Below are 13,299 nucleotides of genomic sequence, written 5' to 3'. Positions count from 1 at the left end.
TTGCAGTGCCTGAGGTGTGTCGTGTGCGCCAGCTGATTTCATCAGGAGTGTCTCTGCTTTCCGGATAAGAGCAGTCAGTTAAGTCAGGGGTCCCCTTGTCCTGGGGACCACGTTCCTGCAGGTTTTGCATCATTTTAATGACAGAAAATGAACACACTGCAGGTACAGTCTCCCACTGAGCCCACGTGATGATTCAGTACCACAGCGAAGCTGAAAAGACAAGTTGGAGTAATTCATCTTCACAAATAAAACACGGACTTAAAAAAGTTGTAATTACTAAGCAGAAAACTTGTGCAGTCGGCTCACCGCCCAACACCGCCCTCCCGTGGTAGCGGCGGAGTACTACAACCCCGCTGGATTCCTGCGCCGTCCGAAAGAAGGAAAGAGCGCTTTCTTCGAGTTTCTCAGCGTCCTCTGAGCTTTTCATAAATGAATCAGACAATGAAACACGCACACCTCAGTGATATTTGTGCAAGCAGCATTTTATTTTATGTGGCCATACAGAATTGCAGCACACTTGTGTGCAGGAATTTCAGACTGCATCTCCAGAGTACCAAGTGTCTCCTGGGTTTTGTTCCAGATTCAAAAATTAAGCTAATTATTTCTCAGTTAGACATTTGTAGGATTGTCTTGCCTTCTACAACAATCTATGTTTTTGAAATGTTCACTCACTTCAATAAAGGTGACGTTGACCTATACACCTCCTCAGGGTTTGTGAGAAGGATCATCTTTACAGGGTTCATGAAGTACAGTAACGAGACTCACTGAGCTACATCACTGAGAGCGCAGGTAGAGCACAGGGGGCGAGCCCCAACCCCTCTGGCTGTGTAGCAGAGTGTAAGCAGGAGCTCTTCTGCCTCTGCACAGGCCTCCTCGCAGCCCCACTGCAGCACTGCTGTGCGCCAGCAGAGGGCGCCGTCAGGACTCCTTCGCCCAGGGTTTTGAATTTGCTTGTCCCAAAAAAACCTTTAAGCACAATCTGCAGAATTCTGCTTTAACAAACATGTCTGTATGATGCATTGAGCCCCATCTTACCCGCTATGTGAAAAACTGTATGCAGAGTTACTCTATTCCACACATCTACTACAGATACCTGTCTAAATAGCATATAACAGAGCACTTGCAAGAATATATTATTATATTAATATAAAGTCCCATGCTACAGTGCATGCTAGTGTACAGAACTGTTCTATTTCAAAGCCCACTACAGCCTACAGCTCAGCGGTCAGCAGTCCAGCGCCCTCAGGGCTGCACTGTCACAGAGCTGCCGGTCACCCTCACGCCGAACCAGCCCTCCCAGTATTTGGTATCCTGGCCGCCGTGCTCAAAGGAGATGTAGCGCACACCAGGGCCGTAGTCTGTGAAAGTGTGGGTCACCTGGGAGGCAGACAGGAGAGAGGGGCACCCACTGAGACGCTGTGACTCCGAGTGGAGGTCAGACGGCAAGGCAAAGAGAAGGAGATAGAGTGTGCATGAATGTGTGTGTGTGTGTGTGTGTGCGGTGTAGCAGTGTGTGTGTCCAGTGTGGGTCTGTGTGAGGTGTAGCAGTGTGTGTGTCTGTGAACAGTGCAGCAGTGTGTGTGTGTGTGTGTGTGCGGTGTAGCTGTGTGTGTGTGTGTGCAGTGTAGCAGTGTGTGTGTGTTTGTGTGTGTGTGTGTGTGAGGTGTAGCAGTGTGTGTGTGTGTGTTTGTGTGTGTGTGCAGTGTAGCAGTGTGTGTGTGAGGTGTAGCAGTGTGTGTGTGTGTGTGTGTGTGTGTGTGTGAGGTGTAGCAGTGTGTGTGTGTGTGTGTGTCTGTGTGTGTGAGGTGTAGCAGTGTGTGTGTGTGTCTGTGTGTGTGAGGTGTAGCAGTGTGTGTGTGTGTCTGTGTGTGTGAGGTGTAGCAGTGTGTGTGTGTGTGTGTGGTGTAGCAGTGTGTGTGTGTGTGTGTGTGTGTGGTGTAGCAGTGTGTGTGTGTGTGTGTGTGTGTGTGTGTGTGTGTGTGTGTGTGTCTTCATGTGCACACTGTACCTTTTTCCAGGAGCAGTCGTCACAGTCGGGGTCAAGGGTCACTTCACTGGGTTTGAACTCGGCGATCACCTCATGATTCTCGTCCAGCAAACAGACGCTGAGCTCGTAAGTGCAGCCGCAGTCCGTCCGTCCCGAATACCTGCTCACACATCCCCACCGTTACTGACAGCATCACAGCAGCAGGAGGCTCGGGTTCATTATGGGGTGGTAAACAGACAGAGAGGTCAGAAACCAGCATTGATTACAGGCCACAGGCCGAACCCAGGCGCCAGTGTGCCAACCATCACAACGTGAGCAGGGAGCCTCACCAGTCTTCCACCTCGATGGCAGGCTGGGCGTCCAGCTCTTCAGGGCTGTACTCCTCTGCCAGCAGGTCCACCTCCTGCTTCTTCAGACACCGCCTGCAGGAGAGGCAGGGCCGTCACGTCTCTCTCCCCCTGCCCCCCGAGCCCCCCCCCCTTCCTCCCTCACTCACTCGAAGGAGGTGACGAAGAACGTCTTCACCGCCTCGTCACAGAAAGCGCTCCCACAGTCCCCAGGCATCTCCTCCACCCGCCACTCGTTGCCGCCGTTCTCCGTGATCTCCCAGAATTCCATCTGCCCTGAGAGAGACAGGAGCCGTGCGCAAGCTCACTGGTCAGGCTGGCAGAGCCCGAGAACAGGGCGAGACGCAGCCCCTGTCTCAGACCTCACTGCCTCACTGGTCAGGCTGGCAGAGCCCGAGAACAGGGCGAGACGCAGCCCCTGCCTCATCGCCTCACCGGTCAGTCTGGCAGAGCCCGAGAACAGGGCGAGACGCAGCCCCTGCCTCATCGCCTCACCGGTCAGTCTGGCAGAGCCCGAGAACAGGGCGAGACGCAGCCCCTGCCTCACCACCTCACTGCCTCACTGCCTCACTGGTCAGGCTGGCAGAGCCCGAGAACAGGGCGAGACGCAGCCCCTGCCTCACCACCTCACTGCCTCACTGACTCACTGGTCAGGCTGGCAGAGCCCGAGAACAGGGCGAGACGCAGCCCCTGTCTCAGACCTCACTGCAGGAGTTTGAAGCTCCAGTTCAACATTTTATTGCCATAACAACTAGTGGCACAGAATCAGGTTTGGTGAGCTCAAACAATTGAAGACAAACCATACAAATGTACAACATAAAGGTCAAAGAGTATTGTGAATTAACATCATGAGGCACCATGAAAGACTGATACTAAATAAATTGGAATGTGTAGTTGGAATTTATTGAGAAAGTAAAAGTAAATTATTTTTAAATTAGGAATTTGATATTTTAATATTGCTAAAATTACAACAAGAAAATTATCTGCAATGACAGCTCGATTACTGTTACATCAGAGTCGCAAGGTGGTGGTGAAACAGACCGACCACATCTAATTATGCAATTACTTAACGAGGTGCTGGGCTCTTACCTTCCCCACAGGGATTCTTCAGCAGGTTCCTCTTCTCCATTTCTCGGTCCCGAGCTCCTCCCTCACCGCTGCACACAGCTCACCCAGGGACAGCCGAATCTTCCTCCTGTCCAACACACACACTCAGCTTGCTAGGCCTCACACTGTGTCCAGGACCCGAACAAGTAGTCTCTCCAATATCAGTCCTGCTTCTCAAATGGTCTGCTTTTCTGGAGCGGAACAGAGACACCAGAGCCATGTTTGATCCAGCTCCCACACAGACATAACAAAGCACCTTTTTTTTTGTTATGTAGCTTTAAAAACTTAAAAGCAGATTGTCTCCTGGACATTCCTTACCGGCTTTGATGACTCACGCAGTTAACCTGCCTGTCTCTCTGTGAGCTGTGCTCAGCGCTCCTCTCTGCAGTCTACTGTGACTGGAGTTCTGCAGAGCTGCACTCGGATACTCTAGACCACACTGGCACTCAGCAAAATCAATCAACCGGTGGACGTTGTGCTGACTCACACGAGACGCTGGCTGGCTCCGATGCGCTCCGTCCCAGAGGGGGCCTCATGAAACCCCCCAGCACCATGCCCTCACGCTGCACTGCAGACACAGGCGTGGCCAGAGCCAGCCTCTCCCCCTCCTCGCCTGACAGCGCCGATCAGTCTCACGGTCTCCCTGCAGCTTGCAGCCGAATTCCACCCCCCTCCCTCTCTCCCTCCAGCTCAAACTGTTCACCCCACCCCCTCAGCTCTGCTGTTGTCCTCCTGCCGGACCAGAGCGCCCAGCCACACACACAACGACAATCCCGACACTCCTACACAAAGGCACACACTTCACCTGCTACACGACCTCCGGGCAGCTCCCATGCAAACGCATCCCAGCAGCAGGCGGGTTAGTTAGAGTGGTTCAGACAGCAGCTCCGCGTCAGGACATACAGCTGCAGCCCTGGTCAGTCATCTGACAGGAGAACAACACCCTCTGCATAACAAGGCTGCTGACGTGCGGTGCGGACAGGGCGAGTTCTTGTGTTAATTGGTATATTACCGAGGACTGCGAGAGCTGCTGTTGCTGCTGGTTCACGTTAATTGCGATGTCGATGTTAACGAAGGCGTGCCTGCGCCCAGCTGAGCTCCGGGGAGGGGCAGTGAAACTCGCGGCCCCGGTGTGACGCACAACCCTGCCGGACAGAGCGGACCGCGGACTCACCGCAGGGATGGTCATCGATTAGAGCGACGTCATCGAAACTCACGCTTTCGGTATAACAAAAATATATCGTTTTTTATTTTAAAATCGGTTCTTGAACTCTACTGCAGTGTTTTACAAGTGTAACGTGAAGGCGTGTCTTTAGAGAAAGCACCCAATTCTCCCTCTTCTGTATAAACCCCCGACTGGGACACGTGTGGTTCAAGGTGCTCCCGGGGTATTGGTTTCGCAATGACTGAGCGCTCAGGTCTCCTCGGAGTCGCCCGGTTTCTCTTTCCCCTTCACAGCGCGTCTCCTCCGCAGATGCCCGGACACACAGGCCGGAGGTCCCGTAGGCGCCGCCCCGGACAGAGAAGCCACAACATGGGACAGTCGCTCAGACCGCCCGCCGCCTCGGCTTCCTCCTCCGAGGACTTGGACACCGTAAGGAAAAATAAACACTGAAGTCGTTAGGACTAGAGATGTACGCCGGTTTGACTTGCTTTGAGCAACGCCATCTTATCTAGCATGTAGTCCCAGAGCTCCTCACCAGCTCCTTCAGCGCAGTGAAACTACAAACCGCGCTAGTGCTTTTTCACTCCGTGTACGTCAGATGTCTTATATTTCGCGGGTACTGAGCTGCTAAAGCAGTAAATAACGCAGGCACGAAGCCTAAGCGGACCATTTTGCTCGAGAGATGGTGGCGATAAATCGCCGGTGTAACAGTTAAGCACGACATTCTCTCAGCGGGAGAAATGTTGGTGTTGTGCGCCTTGCGCTGCGGTAAAACTGACTTGCTGCTTCATTAGAAGGAGAGTTAGGGGGACGCGCAGGCAGGACCGGAACCGGAAGTGACCGGCGCGCTGTTTGGCTTCCGCCCCCCGCAGGCCCGAGTGACGTGGACCGCCCTCCCCGTCCCCGTGCAGGAGGAGGTGCTGCTGCTCCTGCCGGCGCGCGAGGTGGTCTGCACGTGCCGGCGGGTGTGCCGGCTGTGGCGGGACCTGGTGGACAGCGCCTCCCTGTGGAAGAGGAGGTGCGCGCGGGAGGGGCTCCGGCCCCGCGACCCCGCCTGCCCGCCGGCTGACTGGAGGGTGTTCTACTTCCTGTGCCGCATGAGACGCAACCTGCTGAAGAATCCCCGGGCGGACGGTGAGGAGGGAGAGTCCCCCCGAGTAACCCCGAGACCAGCGCAGGCGCCCGGGCCACGACGGAGTCAACGACGTTTACAGATGCAACAACAAATCCCCTCTTTTCATCCTGTCCTCCTCTCCCCTCTCCAGACGAGTTCAGGGGCTGGACGCTGGTGTCCAACGGGGGAGACAAGTGGGCCATTGAGCCAGTGGGCACGCCTCTTCCCGACCCCGCGGTCCAGAAGTACTTCGTCACCTCGTACTAGTGAGTCCTGCCCCTCCCCTCGCCAGGAGGGGGCCTCTGTGCCTCCTGCTCTCGGCCATCGCCCCTGAAGCAGCACCCTGACTGTCTCTCTCTCTCTCTCAGCATGTGCCTGAAGTCCCAGCTCATCGACCTGGTGGAGGAGGGCTACCGGCCCGCCCTCCTGGACAAGGTGCAGCCCGATATCGTCGTCTCTGACTGGTGCGTGAGCTCCTCTGCCGCCGCCCCCCCTCCCCCCCCGTGCGCGCGGCCGCGCTGACACGCCCGTGTCTGTGTCCCAGGTACGCGCCGCGCTTCGACTGTGCCTGCGAGTACCACGTCTGCGTCCAGCTGCTGTCCCAGAGGAAGCAGGTCCTGCAGGAGTTCCGCCCTAAGCCCGTGCACTTCGAGCAGTGGAACGACATGCAGTGGCACCAGGTGAGAGGGGCGCCGTGGGCTCCGGGGCGCCGGGCCGCGGGGCGTCCGCGTCACGCCGTGTCTCTGCCCCCCAGATGAGGCACGTGTTCCGGCAGTATGGCCGCGGGGTGCGCTTCGTCAAGTTCACCCACGGGGGCAAGGACTGCCAGTTCTGGGCCGGCTGGTATGGCATCCGGGTCACCAACAGCCTCGTGGAGATCGACCCGGGAGCAGAGGAGCCCGCCCAGCCCCTGTGACCCAGCCCGGCCCGCTGGTCTCTCTCTCTCTCTCTCTCTCTCTCTCTCTCTCTCTCTCTCTCTCTCTCTCTCTCTCGACCCCAGCCCCCCCTCTGCTGCTCCCTCTCTCACTGGTCGCACAGTGAACATCTCTGATGGGGGCGCTGGTGTTGCCTGAACACACCTGTGTAGCCACCGTCTCTGAGAGCGCCCCCTGCTGGCTCGGCACACCCCCTTAATCGTTAACGGAGCCGCGTCAGACCCCAGCCTCTCCCTGCGCCTGGGTCGCCGAGCCTGCGAGGAAACGGAGAAGACCGATGCTCTCGCTCCCCTTGGAAGCCTGTTCCTCTGTTCGATTTCCCTGCCTGCTTTGTCTCTTCACAGAACACTGACACTGAAATTAATTCCTGTGCTCGAGTTTTTCCTGTTGCTCTGTGTAAAACTGTTCATACTCGGCTGCACTGGTGAGAATAGTGAGGACAGTGAGCTGAACACTCCAGATGTATACTGGTGACATAGACTGGCATGAACAGGACATTTTATATTCATTCTAACTTAAGGACACCTTAAACAGGTGTCACTGACAGCTACCATTACTGACAGTGCTCTGAACCTGGGGTGGATCAGATTAATGTGCACATACAGATGTACCCATAAAACCCACGATGGACCACACTGCCCTGGACTGGGAGTTTGAACTGCAGGTCCAGCGCTGGCGACCCGCCTGCACGCGAGTGTCCTGCCAGATATCCAGGTTGCTGCAGGACCCTCGCATCAGTCCTGCGTGCTCTCGGGGATCCCAGCCCTGACTCTGCACTTCTCCATGACACCCTTCCAGCCCCACTCCATAAGCATGCAGAGCTTCACTGACCTGCTGTTTTGCACGGGGAGGCAGTGGTAGATTTGGTTGAATGAAGTGGAGCTGGAATGGCTCCCAGCGGACACTGGCAGTTTTGGGATCGCCTGCTTTCACAACGAACCGCCCTCAGCACTGAGCACGGATATCTGGGAATACAGGCCTGCAGGGTTGGGGCGCCCCAGGAAGACACACTCCCTCTACGCCTGCAGACTCTCCTGAAGCCTGCAAATGAATGTAAAACTGTTTTAAAACACATTTGATTGCATAACTTCCTAAATCAATATATTCATTAAAACAAATGAAGGAAAGTGTTTTGCCTCTTCCATAATCTGTTTTTCTGCTGTGTCGGGGTGTCCAGTCTTCGTCCACAGTGACTTGAGGCTTGTAACTTGGCTCCTGGTGACAGTGTGGTCAGTATTGCACTGTGTCAGGGGTATGGGGTACAGTGTGGTCAGTATTGCACTCTGCCAGGGGTACAGTATGGCCTGTATTGCACTTTGCCAGGGGTACAGTGTGGTCAGTATTGCACTGTGTCAGGGGTACAAGGGTACAGTGTGGTCTGTATTGTACTGTGCCGGGGGTACAGTGTGGTCAGTATTGCACTGTGTCAGGGGTACAAGGGTACAGTGTGGTCTGTATTGTACTGTGCCGGGGGTACAGTGTGGTCAGTATTGCACTGTGTCAGGGGTACAAGGGTACAGTGTGGTCTGTATTGTACTGTGCCGGGGGTACAGTGTGGTCAGTATTGCACTGTGCTGGGGGTACAGTGTGGTCAGTATTGTACTGTTCAAGGGTACAATGCGCTCTGCACTGACATACACACACACTCTGCACTTGTTCTCCAGTGTGATGCCTGAGCCCACAGACTGTGGAAATTCGTCATTTCAAACCACAGCCGTCTCGCTTCTCTATTCCTCGCGTCTCCCACGGCCCAGACCCCCCCCCGTGTGTGGGTGGGGATATCGCTCTTTGGAAAAAGTGCACAGCAAGACTTTTCTTCTGCTCGCTGACCTGCGGTTTGTGCGGACTCGGGGGATTGAAGTTTCCCCACGCACACGCGTGTCACCTGACCCGTCTCAACTCAGTCAGCTGAGTCTCCGGCTCCGGGCAAGGAAGAGCGCTGTCCGCGGAGCGCCGAACCGGGTCAGGACTCGGGCGGGAGGCTGAACCCACAGCTGCTTCAGACACCGTGGGGTGAGTCACAGGAACTGGTACAGCAGACAGAACTGTCGGTTCGATCCAGACTGGGACAGGGGAAACTTCTGTCACGAAATTCTCTTCATTACAATACGATATTTGATTACACCTTGTCTGGGAAGTACCGTCATCATTACCGTCTCATCGCCCGCGACAGAGCGTGAACTGCTGGTTTCGGCCCGGTGCTGTCTGGTTCAAGACCGCACCGGACCGAAAGCGCATCTCAGAAAGACGAACCTCACCAGCACCACCAGCAGCAGCAGCGCGGTGGAACCGGGGCTGTAGCGATCAGGCTGAACGGTCAGTGTTTTCTTTAATCGATCAGTGGCGTCAGAGGCCGGAAGAGAAGCATTCCTGAGCCGGGAATATCCCGTGACGCCGGAGGACAGCCCGGTGCCCAGACCTGTTTTGAGATGTTTTGAGACGGGCAGGGCTCGCAGGTGGCAACGCACAACAGCGTGCCCTCCGCAGGCCTGCGCCGTCATTGGAGGCGAGCTGGCGCGTCCCTCCCTCCTCTGCCTCTGCCTCGGCCGTCCCTCCCCTGCTGCGGCCGGGGCTCCCTGCTCATTGCTCTGACGCGGGGCGATACTGTCAGCTGTGCCGCCACAGCACAACTGAGGGGAAGGAAGGAGAAGCGGAGAGCAGCGGGCGAGGCTGCTCGGGATTCGTGCGGACTGGCTCCGGTCTGTCCCGCCTGGGCCTCCAGCTGCCCCGGGTTCGGGCGCTCCACCGTTCTGCTGTTGTTGTTGTTTTCCAGAGGCCTCGCCTGCGCAAAGCATTCTGGTACCTGTAGTCTCTGACTGGGACATGACTAAAATGGCCGTTTTGGGCTTCGTAATGGAGACACTTAAAGAGGGGGAGGGAGTTGTGGGGCAGGATACATGCTCTTTATTCTTCCTGTTGCCCTCTGCAGAGTGTGTTTTCTAGGCGGTGTGGATCAGGGTTGAACGCGTTTGTGTGTGTCTGTGCTCCCCAGCTGCGGCGCCGGCGCGGAGCAATGCCTTCTGGGAGGGAGCAGGATGGGAACTTCTCCGTGTGGTGCCCCAACGGCTCGCAGTGGGTGTGGGAGGGGCTGCAGGAGTGTGCCCAGGACGCGCGGGACATGGCCAGCGTAGCGCTGGGGCTGCTGTCCATACTCTGCTTCATGACCTCATCCATTCCGTGAGTACAGCACCGCAACACTCCTGTACACAACACTCCTGTATACACCACAACACCCCTGTATTCACCACAACACTCCTGTACACACCACACCTATATACACCCAACACACCTGTACACACCACAACACCCCTGTATTTACCACAACACACCACTCCTGTACACACCACAACACCTATACACACCCAACAAACATGTATACACCACACCATTCCTGTATACACCACAAAAACCCTTATACACCTGTATACACTCTGCCACACCTGTATACACCACAGCACACCTGCAGACAGACCAGCCTGCCTGTATACTCACTGACATGCACACTGAAGTGTGACATCATTCCAGGAGGCTACAGGACTCTGATCTCCTGCCTTTTGCTCTGCCGGTGATGGGATCGCCTCTCTCCCACATGCAGGCAGTACGTCAGTTCCTGCCGCAGGGGTAACATGGACCAGGCCCTGTCTGTGTGGTTCCTGGTCTTCTGGCTGGCCGGAGACACCTGTAACCTCACTGGATCCTTCCTTGCGGACCAGCTCCCCCTGCAGGTCAGAGAGTGGGACTTGGGAGGGAGGGAGGAACAGGGACTGGGAGTCCAGCGTGAGACAGGAGGGACGGACAATCCCAGCGGTCCTAAACTAGATCCTGACTGTCCTGAGACACTCCTATCCCACAGTGCATTGCTGCCCCACAGACCACACTGTCTTCGTCTTTATCTGAGATTGAGAGGTGCTTTACTGGTGTAACGGTGGCAGTAATGAGAAAACAAGAACATGCATACATAAATGAATGCTTCCTTGACAAAAGCATGTTCTCTCCGTCTCCCTCAGACGTACACAGCTGTGTACTATGTGCTGGCTGACCTTCTCATGATTGGGATGTTCAACTACTACAAGTTCAAGAACAGGAGACATTCCAGTGAGTCTTTGTGTGCCCGCCTGCGTGCCTGTGTGTGAGCTGTCATCTTCCTCACCCTCTCTCTCCTCCTCTGCCTCAGATGGAGTGGTGCTGAATGCTGTGGGCGTGGCCTCTCTGGCTGGAGTCTCCGCCTCCCTGACGCTGTTCCTAGGGGCGGGGCCCAGTGTTGACGCCCCTCTGGGGGTCGGAGGTCGGGTCTTGTTGTCAGTCCCATCTGGCGATAGTGGAATAGAGGTATGTGGTGTGTGTGTGTGTGTGTGTATTGGTTATCTGGGAGCGATTGAGAGCTGTGCAGGGTGTGACAGCAGAAGAAACAACGTGTCTCTGTGTCCTTGGTCCAGCCCTTCCAGACAAAGGAGATCATCGGCTTTGTGATCGGCTCGATGTCCTCAGTGCTGTACCTCTGCTCCCGTCTGCCACAGATCTACACCAACGTGAGTCTCGCTGGGGTGCAGGGGTGTGCAGGGGAGGGAAAGCTGGGGTGTGGCAGTCTGTCTGGGGGGGTGTCGTGTGGGCTTGCTTGGGGAAAGGGAGGGAAAAATTGACTTGCACTCTTCCCCCATCCCTGTGTCTGCCCCCCCAACCCCAGTTCAAAAGGAAGTCGACAGAGGGCGTGTCGTACTTCCTGTTTGCGCTGGTGATCTTGGGGAACACGACGTACGGGCTGAGCGTGCTCCTCAAGAACCCCGACCACGGACACCGCGAGCTCAGCTACATCGTCCACCACCTGCCCTGGTTGATCGGCAGCCTGGGCACCCTGAGCCTGGACATCGTGGTATCCTTTACATCGGGGTCCCCCGCCCTGGTCCTGGGGAGCCCCAGCCCAGTTAGTCTCATAGGTCACGTTAAATCAGGGGTCTCCAGCCCTGGTCCTGGCCAGCCCAGTTAGTCTAATAGGTCACGTTAAGTCAGGGGTCTCCAGTCTGGTCCTGGGGAGCCCCAATACAGTTAGTCTGATAGCTCACCTGTGCTTAAAGATGCGCCACAGCTGTAAGATATTGTTGACTCAGACAGGGATCTGCTCAGTTAGGAGGCGTCAGATGAACGGCCCCCAGGAGCCGTGACTGCTTCTACACTCACCTGCAGTGCTGCTGGCGAGAGTGTTGATGCCTGGCTGCACTTCCCGTTTGCACTTTGTTAGCGCTCTTCTGCCCCAGCCGGTGGTTCGCTGTCCGGTACTCCTGTGTTTCCTGAACCCCGGGCCTCAGATCACCGTCCAGTTCCTGATGTACCGAGGACCGCGCAGCAGGAAGGGGGAGGAGAGCGAGGCCCTGATCTCCCCCTGAGGGCTGCCGCAGACACGCAGAGACCGGCCGAGACGAGCACCTCTCCTACCACAACCATTCCAGATTCAGCCGGCGTTCCAGGACACCGAACTCCGGGACCGTGGGGCGGGGGTGCCCCTTGCCGACGGGGGCAGATGGACCGGCCACACCCGGCCGGAGGGCAAGTTCCGATCCACGGTGCTGGACCGGGCTGCACACTCCTGGGTCAGGCCCTGAAGGAAAACCTCTAAATGACTGGACACCCCTGTGTCACAAAGTGCTGCACAATGTTTTTAAAATTCCAATGATATGCAACAAATATGGTGCTTGAAAAATGACGTGTTTTAAAATGGGAATAAATGATTTAAGGTTCTGACATCTGCTAAGAGCTTCTGTTCTGAACAGCGGGTGAGAGGTTGCTGTGTGGGATCGGGTGCGGCCGTGGAGCAGCTCCCCCTACTGCTCTCTGTGGGAATTACAGTTTGTGTGGTTGTGTCTCTGCTGTGTGTGTGGCTGGGCCCGTCACGATCCTCACTGCAGCAGCCTGCACAGTTCGTGGCTGTGCCGAGCCAGTGCCCCAGTGTGTCCTGCGCTGTTTTCTGGGATGGTTTCCCTCCCAGTGCGCACACCAGTGTGGAAGTATTGGCCTGCTGCGGCACATGACCTCCGGGTCGGGTCAGGGCGGTCTGGGCCAGGCCTGCCCCAGCTGTCTCAGCCTGTGGCCGGGAATAACCGTTCAGTCCATTCAGCTCTGAGGTCTGTCTGATATCGTTCCCTGTTAACCAGGACTGTAACTGGATACGTTTCTCATTGAAAATTTAAATTCTGGTCTATGCGAGCTAGCTGTTCTGTGACAATCTCACCTCTATTGGAACAAATATGAGCGTTGATATTTGACATGAGTGCAGGACGTCGAGGTTGGCTCCTGTAGACCTCAGTGGGTTTCATGAAATGGCACTGATGGACCAGCTCAGTGTGGGGCTCCTGTCTGGCACCAGAGGGCGCCGTCAGTCCACAGGCTATTTCCCCACTGTGGGCAGCAGTGACCCTCACAGGAACCGTCTCCTGCAATCGGGCTGAGTATCCCCCTGCCCTGTCACTCTGGGGATCAGCTTTCACAAGCCTGCAGGGCTCCCAGGAGCTGCTAGCATCTTTGCAAATGTTACTGGGATTTATAGACCCCTACCTGTTCCCAGACTGGGACAGTGCAGCGCAGTGCTGGACAGGGAAAAGTCTCACTCCTGACCAAACAAAACGTTCTCTCCAAAAGCAGCTGGAATCTAA

At 56.0% G+C, this 13,299-nt stretch overlaps 3 protein-coding genes across 13 annotated transcripts; 2 read left to right on the top strand and 1 right to left on the bottom strand.

The window, feature by feature from the left end:
* Positions 1-464: 464 nt before the first annotated feature.
* On the bottom strand, positions 465-8,635 carry fbxo2 (F-box protein 2). 7 transcript variants are annotated; one of them, XM_069183752.1, is made up of 7 exons: positions 8,546-8,635; positions 7,487-7,696; positions 3,424-3,529; positions 2,484-2,610; positions 2,317-2,409; positions 2,009-2,147; positions 465-1,377 (listed from the first exon to the last, which is right to left on the bottom strand). In XM_069183752.1, the coding sequence occupies exons 3-7, from the start codon at positions 3,461-3,463 to the stop codon at positions 1,243-1,245; spliced, it is 534 nt and encodes a 177-aa protein (XP_069039853.1). In that variant the 5' UTR covers positions 3,464-3,529; positions 7,487-7,696; positions 8,546-8,635; the 3' UTR covers positions 465-1,242. The 7 variants fall into 7 exon arrangements, with proteins under 7 accessions (XP_069039853.1, XP_069039855.1, XP_069039852.1 ...); XM_069183754.1 differs by lacking the exons at positions 7,487-7,696; positions 8,546-8,635 and adding an exon at positions 4,616-4,702; XM_069183751.1 differs by lacking the exons at positions 7,487-7,696; positions 8,546-8,635 and adding an exon at positions 4,454-4,543.
* On the top strand, positions 4,579-7,782 carry LOC102699183 (F-box only protein 6). Of its 2 annotated transcripts, XM_069183744.1 has the most exons (7): positions 4,579-4,665; positions 4,916-5,035; positions 5,479-5,740; positions 5,872-5,986; positions 6,089-6,184; positions 6,265-6,400; positions 6,475-7,782. In XM_069183744.1, the coding sequence occupies exons 2-7, from the start codon at positions 4,916-4,918 to the stop codon at positions 6,634-6,636; spliced, it is 891 nt and encodes a 296-aa protein (XP_069039845.1). In that variant the 5' UTR covers positions 4,579-4,665; the 3' UTR covers positions 6,637-7,782. The 2 variants fall into 2 exon arrangements, with proteins under 2 accessions (XP_069039845.1, XP_069039844.1); XM_069183743.1 differs by lacking the exon at positions 4,579-4,665 and having other exon boundaries at positions 4,844-5,035.
* Positions 8,577-12,125, top strand: slc66a1 (solute carrier family 66 member 1). Of its 4 annotated transcripts, none has more exons than XM_015337224.2 (8): positions 8,577-8,668; positions 9,648-9,832; positions 10,251-10,380; positions 10,663-10,750; positions 10,830-10,984; positions 11,092-11,184; positions 11,340-11,525; positions 11,959-12,125. In XM_015337224.2, exons 2-8 carry the CDS (start codon positions 9,669-9,671, stop codon positions 12,034-12,036), a joined length of 894 nt encoding a protein of 297 aa, XP_015192710.1. In that variant the 5' UTR covers positions 8,577-8,668; positions 9,648-9,668; the 3' UTR covers positions 12,037-12,125. The 4 variants fall into 4 exon arrangements, with proteins under 4 accessions (XP_015192710.1, XP_015192713.1, XP_015192711.1 ...); XM_015337227.2 differs by lacking the exon at positions 8,577-8,668 and adding an exon at positions 8,876-8,971; XM_015337225.2 differs by lacking the exon at positions 8,577-8,668 and adding an exon at positions 9,219-9,354.
* Positions 12,126-13,299: the final 1,174 nt, after the last annotated feature.

This window comes from Lepisosteus oculatus, chromosome 25 (genome assembly GCF_040954835.1).
Source record: "Lepisosteus oculatus isolate fLepOcu1 chromosome 25, fLepOcu1.hap2, whole genome shotgun sequence".
NCBI lineage: Eukaryota > Metazoa > Chordata > Actinopteri > Semionotiformes > Lepisosteidae > Lepisosteus > Lepisosteus oculatus.
Note: the sequence above shows the minus strand (reverse complement) of the source record. Positions and strands in the feature narration are given on the sequence as shown.